Source organism: Hypanus sabinus, chromosome 4 (genome assembly GCF_030144855.1).
Source record: "Hypanus sabinus isolate sHypSab1 chromosome 4, sHypSab1.hap1, whole genome shotgun sequence".
Classification (NCBI taxonomy): Eukaryota; Metazoa; Chordata; class Chondrichthyes; order Myliobatiformes; family Dasyatidae; genus Hypanus; species Hypanus sabinus.
This window is the reverse complement of record NC_082709.1, coordinates 146491889-146517426: the sequence shown is the minus strand read 5'-3', so window position 1 is coordinate 146517426 and position 25538 is coordinate 146491889. Positions and strand designations below refer to the sequence as shown.

General features: G+C 40.2%; 1 protein-coding gene across 5 annotated transcripts in view; it reads left to right on the top strand.

Annotated features, from left to right (window-relative positions):
- Window positions 1-25538, top strand: part of dcaf6 (ddb1 and cul4 associated factor 6) — a 169413-nt gene that overhangs the window by 126954 nt on the left and 16921 nt on the right. For 4 of the 5 annotated variants that reach the window (XM_059968302.1, XM_059968300.1, XM_059968304.1 and 1 more), the window contains 3 exons: window positions 3961-3999; window positions 19837-19975; window positions 20073-20229. In XM_059968302.1, coding sequence (XP_059824285.1) covers window positions 3961-3999; window positions 19837-19975; window positions 20073-20229 — 335 coding nt within the window. The remainder of the gene's footprint in view (window positions 1-3960; window positions 4000-19836; window positions 19976-20072; window positions 20230-25538) is intronic. The other variant, XM_059968301.1, reaches the window with a different exon arrangement.

Genomic DNA, 25538 nt, shown 5'->3' with positions numbered 1-25538 from the left:
GTGCGTTCCAAGTGGAACAAGTAGCCTGCTTCCTTCTATATAAAACCCTAACAAAATTGCTCCTTTGCAGAGGCTTCTCCTGAATCTGTAGTTTTGCAAAGTTGCAGTTTTAGAGTTTCATGCAAAATGGAAATAGGCCCTTTTGTCCACTGTGCCTGTCCACTCTGTCCAATCACTCTCTGAGGATCCTTCAGGAGGGTGAATTCACAAAAAGCATCTGGCCAGATAGTGTACCTGGTCAAGTACTGAAGATCTGTGCTAATCAATTGGCTAGAGTTTTAGGGACATTTTCAACTTATTTTGGTAGTCTGAGGTACACACCTGCTTCATGTAGGCATCAGATATACCAGTACCCAAGAAGAATGCAATAGCCTGTCCAGTAGAACTTCACAGTGGAGGTAGCATTTATATCCCCAAGATGGAGTGCTTCGAGAGGTTGGTCATGAAGCATATCAGCTCCTGCCTGAGGACTGTCCTGGATCTGCTCCAATTTGCCTACCATTGCAAAAGGTAAGCAGTAGGCACCATTTCATTGGTTCTTCACTTACCTACATTTGTTAGGATGTTCCTCATTGACTACAGCTCAGAATTTATCATTATCATTCCCTCAAGAGTCTAACGCCTGGACCTTGGTGCCTTCTTGTGCAACTGGATTCTCAGTTTCCTCACTGGCAGGCCCCAGTTAGTATGGATTGGCAATTCATTTCCCCCATACTCTCCATCAGCATAGGTACACCACAGGGCTGTGTACTTATTCCTCTCCTCTACTCTCTTTATACTTATGATTGTGTGGATAAGTGCAGCTCCAATGTTGTATTTATGTTCGCTGATAGCAAATCAATGGTGGTGACAGACTGACATATAGGAGTGAGATTGAAATTGTGGTTGAACGTGTCACAACAACAACCTCTCACTCAACGTCAGAAAAACTAAAGAGCTGATAACTAACTATAGGAGGAAGAAGCCGGAGGTCAATGAGCCAGTTCTCTTTAGGGGAATGGAGGTGAAGAGGGTGAGGAGTTTTACATTTCTTAGTGGAAACATATCAGAGGATACGTTGGCATGTCCTGATGTCGAACACGTTTTTCTGGAAGATGGAAGTCAGGGTTGGTGATCCCTGAGGTTAGTGAGTTTCAAGGTCGGAGGTCTGTGAGGGGCAGGTCTGGAGGCCCGAGGTCAGTCAGTAGATCGAGAAGTCCAAGGTTAGTTGGCAGTTTCAGGTGTCGGACTCCAGTGATCTTCAAGGATGGAAGTTTAGCCGTGAGGCGCTGAGGACAAAGGCCTACGATATTCGAGGTCACGGACAACAGTTTGTGGGTCCCAAGCATGAGGGCCAGTAATCCCTGATGTTGGTTTGCTTTGCTGTTGCTCTGTCTGTTTGGTTGTATGCTGGCTGTGTGTTGTTCTGCTGAACATTGTGGACATACTGTGTTGGCGCCGGGAGTGTGGCAACGCTTGCAGGCTGCCCCTCGCCCATCCTCAGAATGTGTTGGTTGTTAATGCAAACTATGCATTTCACTGTATATTTAATGTACATGTGATTGACCTAATCTAATCTGATCTGGTATCAAAAGTTGTAATGACAAATGGAATTCAAGAATATATGGATTTCACTCCATTTTGCAAATTATCAACATCCATTCTGCTGTACAAGTGTTAAAGGTTTGCTTCTAACACTTACATTAGCTTCTTTTCCCAATTTAATTTTGTAGTTACTTAGAAGTATATTCTTGAGTATTTTGTTCTAGGAGAACTTCTGTACTTCATTAACAGAACTAGAATTGATCTGATCTTCCAAACGTTGTCTTAATCACAGCTTTACGTAGGTTAGGTTGCACTTGGAGTATTGCACATTTCTGATTGCCACACTAGAAGAGGGAAATGTTAACATTAGAAAGAGTGCAGAGGAGAAGCACCACGATTGTTTACAATTGGAGGGCTTTAGTTACGACAAGAGATTTGATAGACTAAGCTTATTTTTACTGGAGCATAAGAGTCTGAAGAGTGAACTAATAGTGATTTATAGATGAGGGCCATAGACTAGACCAAATAATCAGTCTAAACCTAAAGGGCACAGATTTAAAGTGAAAGGGGAGAAATTTAAAGGAGATCTAAGGGCAAGTTTTTCACAAGTTTGCTGGTGGTCCTAAGGGGTGAGCTGCCAGAGGAGATGGTAGAGGTGGAAACAATTAGAATGTTTAAGAGGCTTTTGGACATGTATTTGGATAAGAGCAAAGTAGGATACAGACCTAAAGCAGGTAAGTAATTAGCGTGGGTAGACATGCATCACAGTCAGCATTAACAAAGGGTCTTTCGCTGTTTTAAAGCTCCATGACATTGACTTTGTGGTGGATTACCAGTTTGCAGATTATTCCACAAAATCTTCATTTCTATTCTCTTTACCCTAAATATATTAATTGTGTGATCTTGGTCAACTTTACAACTCAAAGTTCGTTTGCTTTATCACAGCTAGAAGTGCCTTAAATCTGCGGGCCCAAATTAATTTGTGTCTGGCTACCCCAGCTCTCCACATTATTCCCAATTTCTCAAAATAGCCTCTTCAATCAAGCTTTCAGTTACTTTCCTAAACCCTTTTTTCTGTTTTCTTTGCAGTCATCTGTGCTTAGCCTCATAACTTTGCTTATTTATAGTACACTGATGGTTCTATATACATTATCTTTTGCATACTAGAATACAATGCAAGACACTATTTTCCTTGCGTCAGTAGAATAATGTTAAGTCAGTAAGCTGAAGAGAAGAGGGTACACAAACCAATTTGCATCAAAATATGAAGCAGCTAAGAACATTAAAATTCTTCTTACGTTTATTATATAGTACATCAAAACCAAAAGGGCAAATTTTAATCAGTCATTTAACTTCAATAATTTTGATAATTGAATATTTTCTCATATACAGTTGACATAATGGTATTTTAGAAATGTATTTTAATTTGATTTGAAATTGAAAACTGAATGTTAAAACATATATAATTTCAGTGTATGTAGAATATTTGTTTCAAACAGTAACTTTAATTGTAAATATTGTGTCTTAATTATTTTTTATTGCAAGCCATGAATTCTTGCACTGAAGACTCAATCCAAGAAACAGGAAATTATGTGAATACTGCACTGGCTATGCTTTTGATTACTACGTATATGCAGGATTCAAGATTTCAAATGGTTCAAAGTACCTTGATTTTGTGAATAAAAAAAAAACAAATAAAACCACAAAAAATAAGTGGTTAATATCAATCTAGTTTTAGTAAAATTTAATTATATGCAAAATGCTTCCATTTTAGATACAAGCGATAAAGTGTATTTTGTCTCCTGCTCTGAACTAAATGTCTCTGATCAGACAACCCATTAATGTTTCAATTAAAATTGCTTTAATATTAATGCATTTTAAATTAATATAATAGACAAATCTTTCAAAATCAGTGCCTTTATATTTACCAAACCAATGAACCAGTTGTTTTAGGAGTTGGCTGATGAGCAAAAGCATGGCATTGTTGCAAGTATAAAGATTTGCTTTAAATTTCATGCTGAATATATAAAATTTATGATTCAAATAAAATCTGGATTAGTTTACCAAAGCCTTGGATCATAAATAGACCATTTATTATATTTTGTTACAATAAGTAGTACTTTATACTGTTTGAGCTGATGTTACATGAACTTTTTTTACAATCATATATTGTATTTTAAGAAACTAAGTATTGGGCCTGGTATTGCAGCTTTGGACATGAATCTGTTTGAAATACCTATATAGAAATATTCAGTGATAATGACCATATATATTAGAATATTGAAGTTGTCACAATGATTAAACTGTCATTATGGAGTGTATTTGAAATGTTTCATTTCAGTGATATTGACAACATTCTGGAAATATGGCATCCAATTTATGATACCCCAGACTGCTTGTGTATAACCTGAGCCCTATTCTTTTTCTCCTTGATAGATTTACTTTCAGAGGAATGGCAGTGGGTGATAGAATGAGGTAATTCTATCTACTTAACAATACTGAAGATTGGAATTTATCAGTTAAAACCATATTTTCCTCATGTAACCCATGATTACTCTTGAAGAGACAGTGCTCCTTTTTCCTGCCTGTATTTTAATTAAGGTGAGGAAAGATGGTGCAAACTAAATATCCTGATTGAAGTAGAATTTTCTGATACATATAGCTTATTAAGTAATTAAAAGCCAGGCCCTGAAGATTCAGGGAAAGGAATTGCTGTTGGTAGTGTCAGAAACTGACTATTAAAGGACCCATATAGAATCTCTTTGTTTACAATTCTGGCAGTTTAATTTACCTTGTATAGTTTGGTGTCTCAATGTCTATCGTAAGATTGCAGACAGGATATAAATACAAAAATGATAAACATTTGCTATAATTACTAATGAAATTTTCTATTCTTCACATGGTGGAATGAATGCTCAATTACACCTCTGCATGCCAGGGCCAGCGTATTCAACAGAATATTTTCTTTGATCTCCATATAGGTTATTGTAAAACTAATTCTGCATTTATGGAAATACCCTTTTCTTGAATAGACTGGTCGGACTCTTTTCCTGTAAGCTATACAGGGCCATTTGCGGGGAAAAAAAAACACTTTTAATACCAAGATTTGGATTTAGATCCCAGAATATACTTGCATCCTATTTCTGAAACATTGAAGACTAGTGTGTATAATTTGAACTAAAAAAAAGAAGTAATTGGTGAGCTAAAGGTACTTGTGATCACATGTGAAACAAAACATTGACTTTTTTCCAGAATAATTACACAATATGTGCTTACTTTCTCTAAAGAAGCAAGTGCGAATGCACATTTATAACAAAGTATATTTAAGCATGCAAACTATTCACAATCACTACACAGAATTGCTCATCCTTGGAAAACTTAATTTGCACATAACCTTGACCTACCATTCTCTAATTTGTGTTCTGTGCTTTCGTCAACCCACTTACCATCCTTTGCATTAGATCAACATCCATATGCGCATTTGACAATCCCTACTTTTCTAAATAAAAAAAATTGATAGAGCATTAAGACCATAAAACATAGGAGCAGAATTAGGGCCATTCAATCCATCGAGTCTGCTCTGCCATCATTCCACCATGACTGATTTATTATCCCTCCTGCCTTCTTCCTGTAACTTTTGATGCCCTTAATAATCAAGAACTTATCAACCTCTGCTTTAAATATACCCAATGACTTTGCCTCCACAGTCATTTGTGGTATTGAATTCCACAGTTTCACCACCCTCTGGCTAAAGAAATTCCTCCTCATCTCTGTTCTAAAGGGACATTCTTATATTCTGAAGCTGTGCCCTGTGTTTCTAGACTCCCCCACTAAATGAAACATCCTCTCCATGCCTACTCTATCTAGGTCTTTAGATTTTCAATAGGTTTCAGTGAGACCCGCTGTGGTGAACGATGTGCCTGTCGGGACACGCCCCTGCTGACTGCTCCTGTGGCTCCTCCCACAGGCCCCTGTATAAAGGAGATCTGCGGCCTGACGCTCGGCCTCAGTCTCCAAGACATTGTATGATAGACACTCACTCCTGGTTCCTTCTTCCAGTCAATAAAAGCCGATATCTCGCCTTACGTCTCAGTGTGAGTTATTGATGGTGCATCACCCACCCTCCCCCATCCTTCTAAACCTCTGCAAGTACGGGCCCAGAGTCATCAAATGCTCCTCATATGTTAACTCTTTCATTCCCAGCATTATTCTTGTGAACCTCTTCTGGACTCTTAGCAGTGCCAGCAATCCTTCCTTAGTAAATGGGCCCTAAACTGCTCACAATACTCCAAAAGTGGTCTGACCAGTGTCTGACCAATGCCTTTAAAAGCCACAGCATGATCATACATTTCCCTACACTACATTCCATCTGCCACTTCTTTGCTGATTTTCCTCATCTGTCCAAGTCCTGTGCAGAATCTCTGCTTCCTCAACAATACCTGGTCCTCCACCTATCTGTATTGTCCACAAATTTGGCCATTATACAAGTCATTAATATTCTCGGTGAAAAGAAGCAGTCCCAACACCAACCCCTATAGAACACCTCTAGTCACTGGCAGGCAGCCAGAAAAGGCCCAGTTTATTCCCTGTCTTTGCCTCCTGCCAGTCAGCCAATCTTGTATCCATATTCGTATCTTCCCAGTAATACCATGTGCTCTTATCTTGTTTAGCAGTCTCATGTGCTGTGCTTGTCAAAGGCCTTATGGAAATCCAAGAAAACAACATCCGCTGACTCTCCTTTGTGTATTCTACTTGTTATTTTATCTAAGATTTCCAGCCTTCTATTCTAAGGTTGTGCCCTCTGGTCCCGGACTCACCCACATGCAATCCTTGTCTACTCTATTTGTGCCTTTAAATATTCGATAATTTTCAATAAGATTTCCTCCACCTCTATTCTTCTAAACTCAAGGAATTACAGGCCCAGAAGCATCAAATACTCTTCAAATATTAACCCTTTCATTCCCATAATCATTAATGTTACTCTCCCCTAGACACTCTCCAATGCCAGCATCTCCTTTCCTAGATAAGGTGAAACTGCTCACAATACTCCATGTGTGGTCTGACCAATGCCTTATAAAGCCTGAGCATAGATTCTTGCTTTTATATTCTAGTCCTCTCAAAATGAATGCTGACATTACATTTGCCTTTCTTACCACCAACTTAACCTGCAAGTTGACTATTAGGGAATGCTGCAAGAGGACTCCCAATTCCCTTTGCACCTCTAATTTCTGAATTTTCTCCCTGTTTAGAAAATAGTCTACACCTTTATATTCCATCTGCCACTTCTTTTCCCATTCTTTGCTGATTTGCCCAGTGCACTCCCACATCTTACAAAACACGTTACGTCAGGCTAATTAGCCGATAATCTTTTTTATATAATAAACTGGTCTCTGTTTTTGCCTCCCTCCCTTTTTAAAGAGTTGTGTGACATTTTCAATTTCCCAGGGCTGTATATGATCAGTATTGTTACAAAGCGAAGGTTGCTATCTGGAAAACATTTTTAATAGCTTCTATTTTCACTGCTCTTTCTACAGCTGCCTCTGATGCCTTCTGAAGCATTCAATCTAGTTTTTTAAAATATTTTTTTACTCCATTATTATTTGGTTAAATTTTTGACTTTAATGGATTTTGTTGTCAGTTTCTATAGAGTAAATAGGTGCCCTATTTCTTATTTCACATTTCACTTCTCTCTGCTATTGCTCACTTTTCAGATTTTTTTTGTAAAGTCATCTATATAGCCTCATTTTTTAGTATAAATCCCACATCAAAATAAGTTGATAATAAGGAAAGCACAAATTTAGCAATCACCCACCAGACAGTCATCTAGAAAATCTTTATTCTATCCCAGAGCTGCGCTCAACTGTAATATCATTTTGGTTAGATCAGCTGTGAGACTATTTCACAGACTAAAGAAGGCAAGAGCAGAAGTTGAATGTTTGGCTTCATAAACCTGCTCTGCCATTCAGTAAGTTTATGGCTAAGATGATCTTAGTCTCTGGTCCACTTTCCTATCTATGTCCCTTGATCCAAATATTGGTCTAGATTGATCTTGGATAAACTCAGTGATTCAGCTTTTACTTCCCTCTAGGGTTAGAGATTTCCAAAAAATCACAAGCTCTGAGAAGACATTCCTCCTCTTCTTGAGCAATATTTTATTCTAAAACATGTAGAAGAGAGATTGAGGGAAAACGTTTCCCTTAACATGAAAATCCTGAAAAATAAAGTCAAATTATTGATTGTATTCAGGACAGTGTCAACCTTTAGAGGTGTGATATAACCATGATTAAACTATTCTGTGGTTGATTATTTATCACCTGGTCTTGCCCTGGGATGGTGGGAGAAGGTGTGGTGGGGGAAGGAATACAGTCTCTTCAATCTTGATTAGTTAACTTACATACCAGTTTGTTCATTTTAACCCCACTGCCTGTTGCATACTTTCATTACCCTAATAGCATGTGCAATGTTAGTTATGCTTTGTACTGATCTTTTCTGCATATTATTAACATAAAAATATATCAGAAGAAAAGAAAGGCACTAATACCATATTGGACAAAGTTTGCATGAAATGGTTTAACAGATAAAAGTTTGCAGGCCATCTTGGACTATTCATTCACAGCACATCTCTACAGGTGACCTTTGATTTTCAGTTGAAATACCAGCATGCATCTTGGGACCATAAATGCTGTCTTTCATGAATAAAACCCAGACAGTGCTCTTAGTGAAATTATAATCTACATTATATCCTGCTTTCATGAACATAATTAGTTAATTCGAAGAAGGAACAGGAAATATTGCTCTGTCAAGGTTTGGTTTTATAGGCCCTTCAGTGTAAATTGCATTTATATTTGAGGAAAATCCATATCACCATGATGTTATCTGTGTTGAATTGGTCACTACATGTGTTATGGAAGGAAATACAGCTATGAAAACATTAATAATTCGGTAAATGCTTCTATTGTAAATAGGCTTCAAATTTGTCAATTTACAAGCATATTCATCTTTAAGAAGCAAAACTGTTTTGGTCTTTTCTAAATAACATGAATTAAATACTAATAAAATTATCGTAGGATTAAGGAACACTTTTTTCAGCTTCCCATTGAGCACGGTGCTAAGATGTGGATCTCATACAGTGTGAAAAGCTACAGGAGTTGGCAGTGAGGCTTCTACTGATACTAATTTACATCAACAATTTAGATTAAAAATACTGCGTGCAACTTGGTTGCAATCAAAGCAGTGGAATAGATGGCTTTGTGGCAAAGTTTGTGGATGATATGAAGATACGTGGAGGGGTAGGTGGTGCTATGGAAGCAATGTGATTGCAGCAGGACTTGGATGAGTTGGAAGAATGGCAAAAAAGTCACAGGTGGAAAACAATATTGGGAAAGGTACGATAATGTATTTTGGTAAAAGGAACAATAGCATAGACTATTATTTAAATGGGGAGAAAATTCAAACATCGAGGTGCAAATGGATTTAGGAGTCCTCTAACAAGACTCTCCCAGAAGATTAATTCACAGGTTGAGTCTGTGGTAAAGAGACCAATTGCAATGTTGGCATTTGTTTCAAGGGGAATAGAATATAAAAACAAAGGAAAGCTGAAGCTTTATAAGACACTAGTCAGGCTACACAGTGTATTGTCCTGACGAAGGATCTCAGCCCGAAATGTCAACAGTGCTTCTCCTTATAGATGCTGCCTGGCCTGCTGTGTTCCACCAGCATTTTCTGTGTGTTAACTGAGTATTGTCAGCAGTTGTGGGCACCTTATCTCAGAAAGGATGTATTGGCATTGAAGAGAGTCCAGAGGAGGTTCAGGAGGATGATTGTGGGAATGAAGGGGTTAACATATGAGGAGCATTTGGCAGCTTTGAGTCTGTACTCACTGGAATTTTGAAGAATGCAGTGAGATCTCATTGAAACTACTGAATGTTGAAAGGACTAGATAAGGTGGATATAGAATGATGTTTCCTCTGGTGGGGGTATCCAGAACTAGAGGGTACAACCTTAAAATTGAGAGGCAATCTTTTAGCACAAAAGTAAGGAAGAATTTTTTTAGCTAAAGAACGGTGAATCTATGGAATGCTCTGCCACAGACTGTGGTGGAGGCCAAGTCCATGGGTAAATTCAAAGTAGAAGTTGATAGATTTCTGATTGGTCGGGGCATCAAAGGATATGGTGAGAGGGCAGATGTGTGGAGTTGAATGAGATCCAGGATCAGCCATGATGAAATAATAGAGTGGTCTGGATGAGTTGAATGGCCTATTTCTGCTCCTATGTCTTACAGAACTCTGGAAAACAATCATATTCAATGTGAAACTTGACAAGCAAAGTAAGCTAGGTAAAATCCGCAGGTGGAAGTCAGTCACAGAACATTGGATGAGAAAAGGGCAACTCCTAGCTATTTTGAAAAGTGATCATCCAGTTAGAGTGAAATTCAAACAGATCTTTGGATAGTAATTTATTTATCTAATTGTAAAGCTCTGTAAGGTTTCACTGCTAATGTAATGGTCTCTCTGTAATGTTTCACTGCAATGTAATGGCTTCTCTGTAGCAGCAATGTCTGGGTTATGACTAGAGATAACGGGGCCTTTGGAATGTATGCTAGACAATTAGATGCATGTTGTTCTTTCTTGTGGGTCTGGGAGCATGGATTTTGCGGTCTTTTGTCAGCGAGAAATAAAGAAAAAAGACATGAGTGGAGACCGCCGGATGGAGTGGATTAGGAGCGAGGGTCCGAGGGTCGGCGACGCTCGGAGGATGGGAAATGACTGGATGAAACCATGAGCTCCAACATGCACACTAGACTGTTTCATTAAAATGGAACCTTTTTCTTTTTATTTTCTTTACTAACTTTATAGTCAGATTATGATTTATAAAGTTCACTCATTTAATTGCGTGTGGTGTGCTGTCTGATATTTTGCAATTTGGATTTGTAACTGGGCAACACATCACGCAGCATCCACACAAACGAGACTTCTCAGTTTGGTTGGGCCAAAGGCTGCCTTCCCCTAGACAAACACATCCTGGCCAAACCTAAGGGTTACAATGGTAGGGGTATCGTTCCAGGATTGATTTCATTGGATGCTATGTGATTGCCCTAAGCATTGAACCAGTGGGTCTGTGCTGGGATGGATGCTGCCAGGGTGGAGCAGTGGTGCATCTCTGTAGGGATACTGGTAACTAATGCATACGTGTTGTGTGAGGTGGATATTCATACTCCGGATGAATTGTTAATTCGATTTTTTGAGTACTGTTAAAGCTGTTGGCAAAGTTGAGGTTGTAGCACAGAAGTTTGATAAAATAGCGAGCTCAGACTTTGTTTTAGTTTAGACTAGCACTGATGTAATGGCAGTGGAACTGCCCGCTTCTATCAGTGCCCCAGGTGAGGCGGGGCCATGGTCTGTCCATACTGTCACAGAGGAGGAGAAGGTAGCGGGGCGGGCCAAGTCACAGGTTGAACTTCCTGTAGCTGGGGGTCAAGACTTCAAAGACAGGGTTCTATTCTTTCTGAGGAGTGAGGGGAAGGATTGGTCAGATTTGGAATGTCTAATTAGTCCCCATCCCCCAGTGAACAGTGAGAGTTCTGAGTTGGCATCCGCCCTTACCTCTCTGGCGAATAAGTGGCCCAGTGCACAGGCAGAGGGTTCCCACTGTAAGCTAAGAATATTCTCAGGAATAACGCTCAGCCCCGAGGGGGAAGAGGAGTATGGGCGGAGCAGACTTCTCAGTTGTTAGATGAGTGACAGTACTCATGACGTAAAGAGACAGAGATTGGTTGAAAGTTTGAAGGGGTTGGCTGCTGACGTGGTGAGAGCTGTGAAAACACACCAACCCTCAGCTAATCTTGCCGATTATCTGGGTGCATTGGAGAGCACTTTTGCTATGGCAGGGAGCCTACTGGAGCTCATGGCAGGGTTTTGGAATATGTGTCGAGAAGGGGGAGAAGCTTTCTGCTTACATTTTTCAGCTAGAGAGGCAGCTAAATTGTTTGCGGCACAGAGGGCTCATTCAGGCAGCTGAGGTGGATAAGCTAAGGATGGACCAGATAGCCAAGGGTGCCCAGTCCCAGGACATGATTGCTTGGGATCTCTGACAGTCCCGTAAGACGCCTCCCCCTCCCTCCTTGTTGAGCTGATTAGAGAGGTATGGGAGGAGGAGAACTCATTGGAGGCATGGGAGGATCCCATCAGCCGGGTACAGTCCTCGGTAGTAGCCCCTTGTGGTGAAGTGATCCCAGGGGATGGTAAAGGAGATTGTGCTAGAGCTGAGAACTGAGATGTCCCGGGTGTTAACAGTGGGTGGGGACGCCCCGTATGATAAGACTTGTAGAGAGAACGGATTATGCAGAGGGCTGTTAATTCAACTTCTCTATGTGCTCGCCACTGCCTTTTAACTGTTCAAGGTTGTACACAGGGCTCATGTGTCTAAAACTAAATTATCACGGTTCTATCCTGATATTAGTCCCTGTTGCAATAAGTGTAAAGGGGGTGAGGCTTCATTTATTCATATGTATTGGGCTTGAACTAGCTTGGAGAAATTCTAGAAAAATTTTTTTTAACTTTATCTCATATGCTTAATTGCTACTTGGAACCTAACCCTCTGATTGCTCTTTTCGGTACTTCGGGAGAAGTTGATGAACTGACTGAATGGGTCAATTTGCTTGTTATTGTTGATAAGAAAAATGGAAAACTGAGGATTTGCTTAGATCCAAGAGACTTGAATCTAGCCATTAAAAGAGAGCATTTCAAATTGACTACTCATGAAGAAATTATGTCAGTTTGCTAATGCAAAGTACTTTAGTACATTAGATGCATCCTCTGGATTCTGGCATCTTAAACTAGATGAACCGAGTTCAAAGTTGTGTAACTTTAACACTCCTTTTGCCAGATACTGGTTTCTTCGGCTTCCATTTGGAATTGCATCAGCTCCTGAAGTGTACCTTAAAACCATTCACATGCTAAATGAGCACATTGAGGGTGTGGATACATCCATGGATGATATTATTGCCTGGGGATTATCTAAACAAGAGCATGATGCCAGACTCAGACAAGTCTTTGAGGCAACAGTCAAGGCAAACCTGAAGTTGAATAAAGACAAATGTCAGCTAGGAGTGACTGAACTTACCTTTGTGGGTGATATCATCAGCAATGAGGGTGTGCATCCTGATCCATTGAAGGTTTTTCCTATTGAGAACATGCCAAGACTGCAGTGTAAAAAGAATGTTCAAAGGTTCATGGGTATGGTCAACCTCATGGGGAAAATTCATACCCAATCTTTCGGAACAGCTTGCTCCATTGAGGCAGCTAACAGAAAAGAAAAACAAATGGAGCTGGAATCACGAACAGGAGAAGGCATGGCAAAATCTCAAGTAAGTGCTCACTAAAGAACCTGTGTTGAAATTCTATGATGCTGAGAGACCCATTAAAATCTCATGTGATGCATCTCAAGCGGGCTTAGGGGCAGTATTACTCCAGAAATATGATGAGGAACGGCTACCAGTGGCATAAACATCTTGTTCATTATCTGATCCAGGAACAAGGTATGCCCAAATTGAAAAAGAATTGCTCAGCATTATGTTTGCTTGTGAGAGATTTCATCAGTTCGTATCAGGGCAATCTATTGATGTTGAAACTGATCATAAGCCTCTGATTGCATTGTTTCACAAACCTTGAAGCAACTGTCCTTTGTGAATTCAGCAAATGATGATCAAATTGCAAAGATATGCATTGAATGTGTCATACACACCTAGAAAATTTATGTACACGGCTGACTCACTTTCCAGAGCTGTGGATCCAACAACAAACCACAGTTACAGGGACACTGTTGATGTTCAGGCATTCATTGATATGATCATAGAGACTGTACCTGTTGCTCACAAAAAGTTGAAACTGCTGCGTCTTGAGACAGAGAAGGACAAAATTCTCAGTCAGGTAATACAAGTGGTAATGGAAGGATGGCCAGATAATAGGCATGACTGTACCTCAGAAGTACGAGAATATTGGAACCACAGATCAGAACTTTCTGTTGTGGATGGGATATTGTACAAAGGTAGCGGAATTGTGATTCCTAAAAGTCTCTGAAAAGAAATGCTTGGGAAAATTCATAAAGGCCACCTAGGTATTGAAAAGTGTAAGAGAATTTGGCCCAGAATGAATCAAGAAATTGTAGAATTGGTGTCTTCTTGTCAAATATGCCTTAAATACCAACCTAGCAACCCTAAGGAGCCACTGCATCCACATCCTAGTCAGACCTTATCAGAATGTAGGCGTTGATCTTTTTGTAAAGATGATCTATTCACAAAGATTATCTATTAATAACAGATTACTACTCACTTTATCCTGAAGTGTGCGGTCTGAGCGTAACAACAGCACAGAATGTAATTACGTGCATGAAATCAGTTTTTTCCAGACATGATGTACCTGATGAAGTTTTCACCGACAGTGGTCCACAATTCAATGGTGAATGCATGAGACATTTTGCTCAGGAATGGGGCTTTGTTCATATAATATCTAGTCCATTTTCCCCTTAATCCAATGGATTAGTTGAGAAGTTGGTAGGAATTATGAAGAAAATGATGCACAAAGCAAAAGATAGCGGAGGTGATTTTTATAAAGCTTTTTAGCCTATCGCAGTATTCCACTTGAATGTGGATTTTCACCTCCTCAGTTCTTGATGGGATGCCGTTTGAGATCCAATCTGCCAATAAATGAGAGCTTCCTGAGAACAGAGGGAGGTGAACAAGTGAAAAGATGGAAAGATGAACACAAAGCAAAGCAGAAAACATACTTTGACAGATGTTCTCATCTATTACTTGAACTGCACCAAGGAGATGAAGTGAGGGTACAAGACAAAATGAACATATGGGCACAGAAAGCTACAGTACTTGAAGTACAACCCAGATCATACATGGTCCAAACGGAGAAGGAGCTGTGTTAAGAAAAAATTGCAAAGACCTCAAGAAAGAGCTAACTTCAGTGTTTCAGTTAACTGATGCAGACCAGAAAATACATGGAAATAACAACGAAATACAAGAACTACCTGCACCACTTCATAAACCCCCGGAGAGACTGACAGAGACATGTTAAATTATGTTAAATTATGCATTTTCTCTGGTCAATGGTGCTAATTGTTTTTCTTTTTAAGGAAAGGAAAATGGGGTGATATGACGTGTAAGAATATGATTGGAGAGAGTTCTGAGCATGCGCAAGGATGATAGAAAGATCTAGAAACATGGTATTGTAAAAATGTTGTGGTTGTTGTTAAATAAAAGTTCTATTTCTTCCAGAAGATGGCTCTTTATTAGTAACCCATGGTACATATGAATATCAAGAACACAACGCCGACCTCGGCAAAATTGGATGCCACAGGCCATTGGTGGTTGGCAGCATTGTCTACCTATGATTTCAGCCTGAAGTACCAGCCAGGGAGCCGGAACATTGATGCTGATGCTTTGTCCCAATGGGTGCATGAGGGAATGGACAGGGGCGAGGAATGTGAGAGTGTTCCTGCCCCTGGGGTGAAGGCCATGTGTCAGTTTGCCATCACTGTGAAAGCAGAGGAAAAGGAGGGGCAGGATCGAGCAGTGGATCAATTGGGAGCTTCTGATGACGCCATTCCCCAAGTTTACTGTAACCTGACTGCTCTGATGACAAATCAGCTGCCGGAATTGAGCTCTGGGGAAGTGGCAACTGCTCAGTGAGATGATCCGGGCTTCGATACCATTTAGTCAGTGGTCAAAAAGAAAGACATGACTCAGACAGAGAAGACGAAACATGTGTCAGTGCCTCCATTACTGAGAGAATGACCTCGGTTGGAGTTGCCAAACCAGATCTTACACCAGTTCACATCACCCAGGACTGACCTCTGCGTTGCCAGCTGGTTCTGCTGGAGAAGTATCTGAGGATTGTGTTGAAGTCACTTCTTGATGATTTTGGACATTTGGGGGTGGAAAAGACCTATGGGTTGCTCAGAGACTGGGGCAGATGAAGTCAGAGGTCAAAGAATACTGCAAGTCATGCATTCACTGCATCCAGTGGAAGACACTGCCTACGAGGGCAGCTCCCTTGTCCCACTTGCAGGGTGTGGGACCTCTGGACCTGGTGTGTATGGATTTCCTGTCCATAGAACCTGATGCCAGCAACACGGCGAATGTCTTAGTCATCATGGACCACTACACCAGATATGCTCAGGCTTTTCCTACCAAGGACCAGAGGACGACTACGGTAGCCAAACTGTTATGGGAGAAGTATTTCATTTACTGCGGCCTTCCCAGGCAGATACATAGTGATCAGGAACGGAATTTCGAGAGCAGATTCATTCATGAGTTACTGGGCATGCCTGGAGTCAAGGACCATGCCCTTTCACCCACAGGGTGATCCCCAGCCTGAGTGCTAGACATGCTCAGGACCCTGGAGGTGGAGTCAACATATTGGACATCTGGTTCACAGTTACAACTGTTCTCGAAATTAAGCTGCTGGATACTTGCCATATTATCTGATGTTTGTGCACAAGGGAATGTTGCCCATTGACCTTTGTTTTGGGACTGACGAGGATGACTTACTACCAAAGACTTATCCAAAGTATGTGTCTGACATGAGAAGAGAGCTGAAAAGGGCTTATGAATTAGCTGGGGTCACGGCTGCCTGGCAGAATCGAGGAAATAAGATGAAGTATGATAAAAATGTGAGGTTCTCCCAACTCCTGCCAGGAGACCAGGTCTTCATAATTGGCGGACCGCTGGGCAGCTAGGCCCTATGTAGTGGAGTATCAAATCCAAGCCTACCAGTTTTCCGAGTGCAACTAGAGGATGGGAATGAGCCTGTCAAGATTCTCTATCGGAACCACCTGCTGCCCCTGGGACAAGAAGTGCAGGTAGACCCTGAGCCCGACTTGGAGCCTACACCTAGTTAGAGGACTCTGCGGAAATGCGGCAACTGCAGGGCCCACAGTAGGAGAGGTTAGGCTGTCCCCCACCCCTGAGAGGGGTGCTGATTCAGAGGATGAGGACCTGGATGTGTGGTATATGCTGCCTTTCGCTAACTCCCCATTGATCGAAGAAGAGACTTCCAGCAATTCTCTCGCTAAGTCAGGTGAAGTGGGGTGGGGGAAGCTATCTGTGGGCAGCCTGGGTTGCAACAGGACCCTGCTGGGGATGAAGTGGGGCTTGGCCACGGGATAGAGGGGTCAAAGTTGCAGGTGGGCACGGTGATAGGTCGGGGGAGGCCTCGCCAGGTGGACTGGAAGTATCCCCAGTAGTGTCTGAACCTGAAGAGTTAGGTGAAGGGGTACGAAAGTCTTAGAGAATTAGGAGACCATTGGATAGGCTGGGCTACGTAGCGCCAGGGGAACAGAGTGTGACCCCTACCATTTGGGGGAGCTATGTCACTATGTTTTGCACCTGGATTGGGCTTTGTGTTTTGCAAGAAAGGTTTGCGAATTACCTCAATGTCATGAGGACATGAGTAAATTTGGTGGAGGGAGAGTGAAACACGCTGTAAGGTTTCACTGCTAATGTAATGGCTTCTCTATAGCAGCAATATCTGGGTTATGACTGGAGATAACGGGGCCTTTGGAATGTATGCTAGACAATTAGATGCATGTTGTTCTTTCTTGTGGGTCTGGGAGCAGGGATTTTGCGGTCTTTTGTCAGTGAGAGATGAACAGAAAAGACGTGAGTGGAGACCGCCGGATGGAGTGGACTAGGAGCGAGGGTCCGAGGGTCGGCGACACTCGGAAGAGGTTGATGGGAAATGATTGGATGAAACCATGAGTTCCAACATGCACACTAGACTGTTTCATTAAAATGGAACCATTTTCTTCTTATTTTCTTTACTAACCCTATAGTCAGATTATGATTTCTAAAGTTCACTCATTTAATTGCATATGGATTTGTAACTGGGCAATGCATCATGCAGCATCAACACAAATGAGATTTCTCAGTTAGGCTGAGCCGAAGTTAGTCTTCCCCTAGACAAATATGTGCTGGCCAGACCTAAGGGTTACATAATAGATGTAGTACTAGAAACAGAAAGATTATTCAGTAAATAAAGTGCAAGTGTTAGAATGTAGGGCTGGACATTTTTATATTGTTTTGGACATACTGTGAATGTGGTGTTGCATTTCACTGAAATTTGTTGAAGACCGTAGACTTTACAAAGAACAGCTTTTCTCTGGCAACAACAGAAAAAGAGAACAGTTCTTCTATTGGCCCCTGTATGTTGTATCAAGTTCTATGCATGCTTCTAAGGAACTTGAACGTAGGACTGTATGCTCTCAAAGTTGCTGAATTTAATGCAATGTATAATTTTATTTCCTTTCTCGGTACCGGTATGATTAATTGTTTCTATTAGCAAGTCCTTAATGTGTTTGCAACTTCACATTTGAGTAATTTGGGTGAAATTTTCATCCATGCTACAGCAAAGGTTCATAAGACATCTCCAGTACTTGGATGATATCTTACAGTTAAACGCTGGAAAAACTAAAGCTGTCCACTTCAATTTCCATAACCTTGGTTCTGAATACAGTCCCTTCAATTTGAAACTATTATATCTGATCATAACCGTGCCATCTTATTTGACCTATATTGGTGGTTTGTCATAAGATCCCTATTTCTACTTCCATAACTTTGCCAGGTTTTGTCCATCTGCAGCTCAAGTACACATCCATGCATTCGTTATCTCTAAGCCCAACAAATCTATTGTGCTTGTGGCAGCATCTACTTCGTCTGCCTTCTATCCTCCATCAATCCAAATTACATGCCGGGTTAGTATATTGGAGGCTCTCCTCATGATCACTGACTACCCACATACCTACACTGCCTCCCAATTCCACAATCCCTCCAATTAACATGCTGCTCCTTACTAAATGATGGGACAAAATATACATGCACCTGAAAGTTCATCCTGGACATTATAGTGTGTCAGTATTTTGCCTCAATCTGCAGCATGCTACAGGTCAAGTTGGATTTGGCTGTCTGGCCAGACTTGCTATCCACAGACCCACCCACTTACCATTGCCTGGATTAGAGACAGACTTGCATTAAAGGTGACCCATTGCATTCACAAAGCAATATGAGGCTCCTGCAATAAGTCAACTTGAGCAGGGTATACTGAGCCCCTCTCATGAAGCACCTCAAGAAACTATCAAATCCAAGACTATAATCATGTTGAAAGACATTTTAAAAATTATCACAGATGTAACTGAGTTGTAACAATTAACACTGTAATAAAATTAATGAATACAACCTTGAAAGATTAAGAAATAATTAATAACTAAATGTTTTAAATTGCTTCTCATCCCCAGGCCAGAATTCCCATTGAGATAAATGGGACCCCAGTTTTGAATGACGACTAAAACTAACTTGTTCTCCATCACCACCCCCACCCATTGCTTCTGCTTTTACTTATATTTAAATACTTATGTTGACTACTGAGAAGGAAACCTGGATTATGTATAACAAGCATTTGTCATGTTGTCTCCGATTTCCATCTGCCCTTAACAATGCAAGTTATAAATCACATTTTACGTACTCTGAATTAATACATACTATATAATCTCTTTCAGAACCAATCTGAAGAGGGTTCTTTCAAAATAGGAAATTTTCAGTAGTTCTTTTTTAATAGAAGCTGAGCAAAGGGAAACTGAACAAAGAATAGAGCTAACTAAAGTACTCCTGCAGTCAGCTCTGATGTATTTGTTAACTTTCATTATCAGATTTTCAAGCTGTATTTTAGCCATATTATCTAAAGGTACAGAGGCTGTTCTTTATTGTAACTTTACTGTTCTTTATTGTAACTTCATTTGCAAACTCTAAATAAGGTGTTATTTTAAAGGTATTATCAACAATTGCTTTTTATGGACTTCAGGAAAATTTGAAAATGTGGCATCCAGTACTGGAGTACAGTGCTAACTCACTGGTTTAACACTGCTTTATACCAGTTGATTCTTTAAGCTTGAGCAATGTTGTTGTGTAAATGTAGCAAATTAAACATTATGTTGCTCATTGAGAAAGCATATCCTTTTGGGATTATCTTACATAATTTGAGCCAAGAATCTGCATCACCATTAAGAATATGTCATCCATCCATTTTTCTAATTATCTCATTTGTAAAGTACCCTAGGACAATTTTGCAGTTTAAAAGAATTGTTTTTAATGCAAGATGTAACTGCAGAGCTTCTTGAAATTGCATGATTGCTTTGGATAACAGAGAAAACATGGCAAGAACAGTAATTATCTTTTAAGGTTCTTATTTAGTAAACAACTAATTTGTCTCCTGTTTTAAACTTTTGTATTGAATTATAACACATGATGATAAGACGCACTGCAGCTGCCCGTATTCAGGAGCTGTTCAGAAGGAGAAAAGAAAAGAAGGAAATGGAAGAATTAGAGACTCAAAACATAAGAAAACCTACAATAAAAATGGTATACAAAGGCCACCGTAACTCAAGAACGATGGTAAACAAATCTTTGCAAAACTGTTTTTGTGAAACATACTAAAAAGTCATTTTTGTTGTTGGAATGCACATTGATTATTGACTGTCTTTGGATTCAGATCAAAGAAGCCAACTTCTGGGGTAGTTATTATGTAATTAGTGGCTCAGACTGTGGTCACATATTCATCTGGGATCGCCAGACAGCTGAGTTGCTGATGTTATTAGAAGCTGACAACCATGTGGTGAACTGCCTGCAGCCTCATCCTTTTGATCCAAGTAAGTAGTCACTCCTCTGCTAAATAGGGAATATCCTTTAGAAGTACTAATAATGAACTGGTGGCAGTCCTGCTGTAGTAGTAGAAGGTAAACCTGAGTGTGCAAAAGTTAGATGATAAAATGTCCAACAAGTTATAGAACTAAGTTACATTTTCAAATTATTTTCTTTGGTTTGAACTGGATCAACATCACTTGGATTAGTGAATTTAAGTTAAACATTTAATGTCAGTGAACACCAGTTCCATTTGGCAGTGACAGTGGACATGCATGTTGTAAGTTTGGAGTTTAGTCTGTACCTGAGATTCCAGAGAGTCTTGTATGAGGCCTTGATTTCTGATTTTAAAACTATCTTCATGTAGGAACTGTGGTACTATTTAGCAGAAGAACTGTTCTCCATATATGCTTAACAGAAAAATGAAAATGAAAAAGCACTACTGATGCAGGGTGTCAACCTGAACTGATGACAGTTCCTTTCCCCCCTCACATAAACTGCTCAACCTACTGAGTTCCTCTAACAGATTGTTTGTTGTTCAGTTTCCAACTTCTGTAGTTTCCTTTGAATTCACTTTGAAGATCCCATTTTGATTGTTCGGTGAATCTAAAATACTTGCATGGGCATGAGATAAAGACATTGACTGTGGTGTCAGTGGCTAAACACCTAGAAAATTCTTAACTGTCCAACTCAGCAAAACAGTAGAGAAATTCTTTGGAACCCATTGTTCTTGCTCAAAAGTCTAAAAGTAAATTTATTATAAAATTACATATATGTCACCATATACAACATAATCATTTTCTTGCAAGCATACACACTAAATCCAAGAAGCACTATAGAATCGATGAAAAACTGTACCCAATGGGATGGACAAATAACTAATGTGCAAAAGACAACTGATGCACCATCAATAGCTCTCGGAGACGTGAGGCGAGATATAGGCTTTTATTGGCTGGAAGAAAGAACAAGCAGCAAATGACCACCTCACTACATCCTGGAAACTGAGGCCAGGGCTGTGTCTCCAATTGCCGCTATACCGGGGTCCGTGGGAGGAGCCACAGGAGCAGTCAGCAGAGGGGACGTGTCCAGACAGGTATATGTAGTTCACCACAACAAACTGTGCAAATACAATAGAAAATAAACAGATAAATAAGTAAGCAATAAATATTGAGAACATGAGATGAGTCCCTGAAAGCGAGTCAGTGATGGAGAATGAATGTGAATGAAGCTAACCCCTCTGGTTCAAGAGTCTGACATTTGAGCGGTAAGAACCGTTCCTCAACCTGATGGTATGCATTCAGAGGCACCTGTACCTTATTTATGATGCAACAGTGAGAAGAGAGCACGGCCTGGATGATGTGGGTCCTCAATGGATGCTGCTTTCTTGAGACAGCACTCCATGTAGATGTGCACTATGGTGGGGAGGGTTCTGTCTGTGATGGACTGGTCCATATCCACTACTTTTTGTAGGATGTTTCATTCATGGGCATTAATGTTTCCATAGCAGGCCATGATCCAACCAGTCAATATACTCTCCCACCATCAGAGTTTTAGATGTCATGCTGGACCTTCACAAGCTTCAAAGGAAGTAGAGGTGCTACAATGCTTTCTTCTTATGGCACTTACAAGTTGGACACATATAGATCCTCAAAAATGATAACATGGGTTTAAAGTTTCTGACCTTCACCTCAGATCCTCTGATGAGGACTGGCTGATGGACCTCCAGTTTCCTCCTCCTGAAGTCAATAATCAGCTCCTTGGTCTTGTTGACATTTAGTGAGAGGTTGTTGTGGCACCATTCAGTCACATTTTCAATCTCCCTCCTATATGCTGGTTCGTCACCACCTTTAATTTGGCCAGTGACAGTGGGGGTGGTCTTTGAATGGTAGAAATGGAATATGGGATGAGAGACAAATTAAAGAACAAAAGCCAAGGTGAAATAAGCATAGTTTCTTAAGGTATACTTGCAGAATTACTGCCTTGGGGTTTATTACTTTAAAACTGTTTTACACTTTGATTTTATATAGCGGTACATACAGTATATTACATTGTTTCTGTAACAAGAATGGAAATTGAAAACAGCACTCCCTATTTGAAAATATAGCCAATAGGGACTCCTGATTTGCATCCAGTGAGATGAGAACCTAATGCAGTAATTTCTCATTTTGCTTCTGTGAGAGATTTTTTCCCCATTTCAGTTAATTGGTAGCACAAGTGATGGATGCTAAACTTGCTATTGGTCATTGGATATGTTTCCTTATGCAGTCTTATGAAAGGCAGCCCTGACTCACCTCCATCTCTTTTCAGACCCGATTACTGTGTTCTCAACTAGTTTGTCTGACATCATTTCTGAATGATTTACACCTTTAATTATGTCTGTACGTACATGCCTTCTACTCTTTTGTCACGGAACTCTTCTACCCTTCCTGGCTGTTGTATTCTGTTCAATTTTGAATAGAACTTAAGATTTGTTGACCCAGAAATTTGGTTATGGTTACAAGTATTTTTATGTCTCAGGATTGATATATAATGTATTATCAATTGATACCTTAAATATGTAAAGAGCAACAAGTGGTGATATCCATGTTCATAAGACCATAAGACATAGGAGCAGAATTAGATCACTTGACCCATCGAGTCTGTTCTGCCATTCCATCTTGGCTGATATATTATCCCTCTCAACCCTGCTCTCCTGCTTTCTCCCCATAACCTTTAACACTCTGACTAATCAAGAGCCTATTGAATTAACTTTATTTCTTTAGTTCCTTGGGGTGCAGATCTCGGACAATCTCACCTGGTCCAGGAACACAACTGGGATTGTGAAATGGGCCCAGCAGAGATTGCACTTTCTGAGGAAGCATAAACAAGCATCACTCCCCACTAACATCTTAACTTCGTTCTACAGAGGCGTGGTTGAGAGTGTGCTGACCTTTTGCATCAGAACCTGGTACTCCAGCTGCAATGCTGCTGACAAAAAAGCCTTGCAGAGGGTGGTTAGGGGAGCAGAGAAGGTTATTGGGGTCTCCCTACCTTCTGTCCAAGACCTCTTTCGGAGTCGATGCCTCCAGAAGACACGGTACATCATTAAAGACCCCTCACACCCTCTCCATAATTCTTTGTTCTTCTGCCATCAGGCAAACATTACAGGAGCATCAAAACAAAAACCACAAGGCTACTAAACAGCTTCCTGCCACAAGCAGTCAGACTGCTAAATAGCTGCTCTACCTGACTCTGCTTTGGACACTTCTAACTTGCACTGGACACTTATAACTTGATTTTAACTGACACGTGGCTGTTGTGTTTTACTATTTATCATTAAGTTTATTATTTAGTGTTGCATTTGTTATGTTATGATTGCACTGATCCTGGGAACCGCTGTCTCATTCTGCCCTGCAGAGCTGATGTATGGTTAGAATGACAATAAAGTTTTTGAATCTTCTCACATCCTTCACATACATGAGGAATAAAAATCTTTATGTTACGTCTCCATCTAAATGTGCAATGATAGTAATTTATAATAATTTAAAATAAATAGAACAGTCAATGTAACACAGAGATATACTCAAATCAGCATGAGTTAATCAGTCTGGTGGCCTGGTGGAAGAAGCTGTCCCAGAGCCTGTTGGTCCTGGCTTTTATGCTGCAGTACCATTTCCCAGATGGTTGCAGCTGCAGTAGATTGTGGTTGGTCCCTATTGATCCTTCAGGCCCTTTTTCACACCTGTCTTTGTAAATCAATCTCTGCTTTAAATATACTCAATGACTTGGCCTCTACAGCCCTCCATGGCAATGACCATCTTTTGGCTGAAGAAATTCCTGTTCTAAATGAATGTCTTTCTATTTTCTGAAGATGTGTCCTCAAGTCCTAGACTCACCCACTATAGGAAACATCCTATCCACATCTATCTAGACCTTTCAATATTTGATAGGTTTCAATGAGATCTTCTCTCATTTTACTAAACTCCAGCAGCTACAGGCCCAGAACCATCAAATGCTCCTCACACATTAACCCTTTCATTCCCAGCATTCTTGTCAACCTCTTCTAGACCTTCTCCAATATCAGCACCTTTTCTTAGATAATGTCACTCCTTTAGAAAACTCAGTTGACTCCTCCCACTGTCTCTCTGTTATGGCTCTATTCTCTGCCCCTCAACCACTTTTTACTGTTGAAGAAGTGCCAGAATTTGAGCTAATAATTACAAGGATCACTTGTAGTAATATGGTGTAGTTGACTTCTGAATGTGCTAGTTCAACTTTTTTTTCTCTGGAGCTCTGAAATGTGAAAAGCCCAGAGATATGTTCGAGTTAAGGGACCAGAAGAATGGGATACATTTAAACTTGTTAGAGTCTTTAAAGTGGCAGATTGTTATATATGAGTATACAATCATCTGTGATCACCAGTGCTCTTACTATTAACTCTGTAGTGAACCCTGTGCCGAGGCAATTTGCTAACTTGGCTCCAATCACCTTCAAAAGCAGCCTGTGTTTGTGCACTACTATCTGCAAAAGGCAGAAATGAGTGTTAGCCTTCATGTTTTGATGTGTCTATATGTATATCATGGTTAACTAGCTTTATGTCTCTGGGCTAGAAAATAAATCTAGAAAATAATTGGGTCGTGAATGTAAATTGGAATAAGCTGTTTCAATTTACCTTAACCATATGTGTTTTTGAGAGAGATTCCGAAAAGAGGAAGAGCACAAATTCGGATTTGTTCTGTGTACTGGTTATTGTCTAATATGAACCTGAGCTATTTGATCTGATTTGTAGCGGGAATCTCATGAACAGTTAGAATATCTGCAAATGATAAATATAGGGAGCCGATAGCTAAGGCAGAATGCTGGGTTGAATTTGGCCTATGGAATTCGTAGTCTATCATTTTGTTTTAGAGCATTCTTCTGGCACATTGTTTCCATTAGCATGTTTTGTATTAATCATGTGTGTTAAGTGTTTAGTTGACAGCCCTGAAGCTAGTTTGGGAGGTTCACTGAAAACAGTTAGTTATTATACATAGGCAGAAATGTGTAACCCTTGTATGCTTAATGACCCCCTGCTGACCTACATGTCCCTCTAACTTCCTGCTTATGTCTTTGCTTGCCTTTGATCTTAAATCATTACCTTCGAACAAAGCTATAACATTGTCTATTTGTTTTCACCATCCCTTAATGTTGATGAGAGGAATCTTCAGGTACCAGGTTCTACAAGCTGAAAATGTTTCCCTAAATTCTCCACTCCTTCTAACTGAAAAACCTTTCTCAAGTGTGTCTTGGGTCTAAATTTTGTCACATCCTGACATATCCCTTCCAGAAGTTACCAATT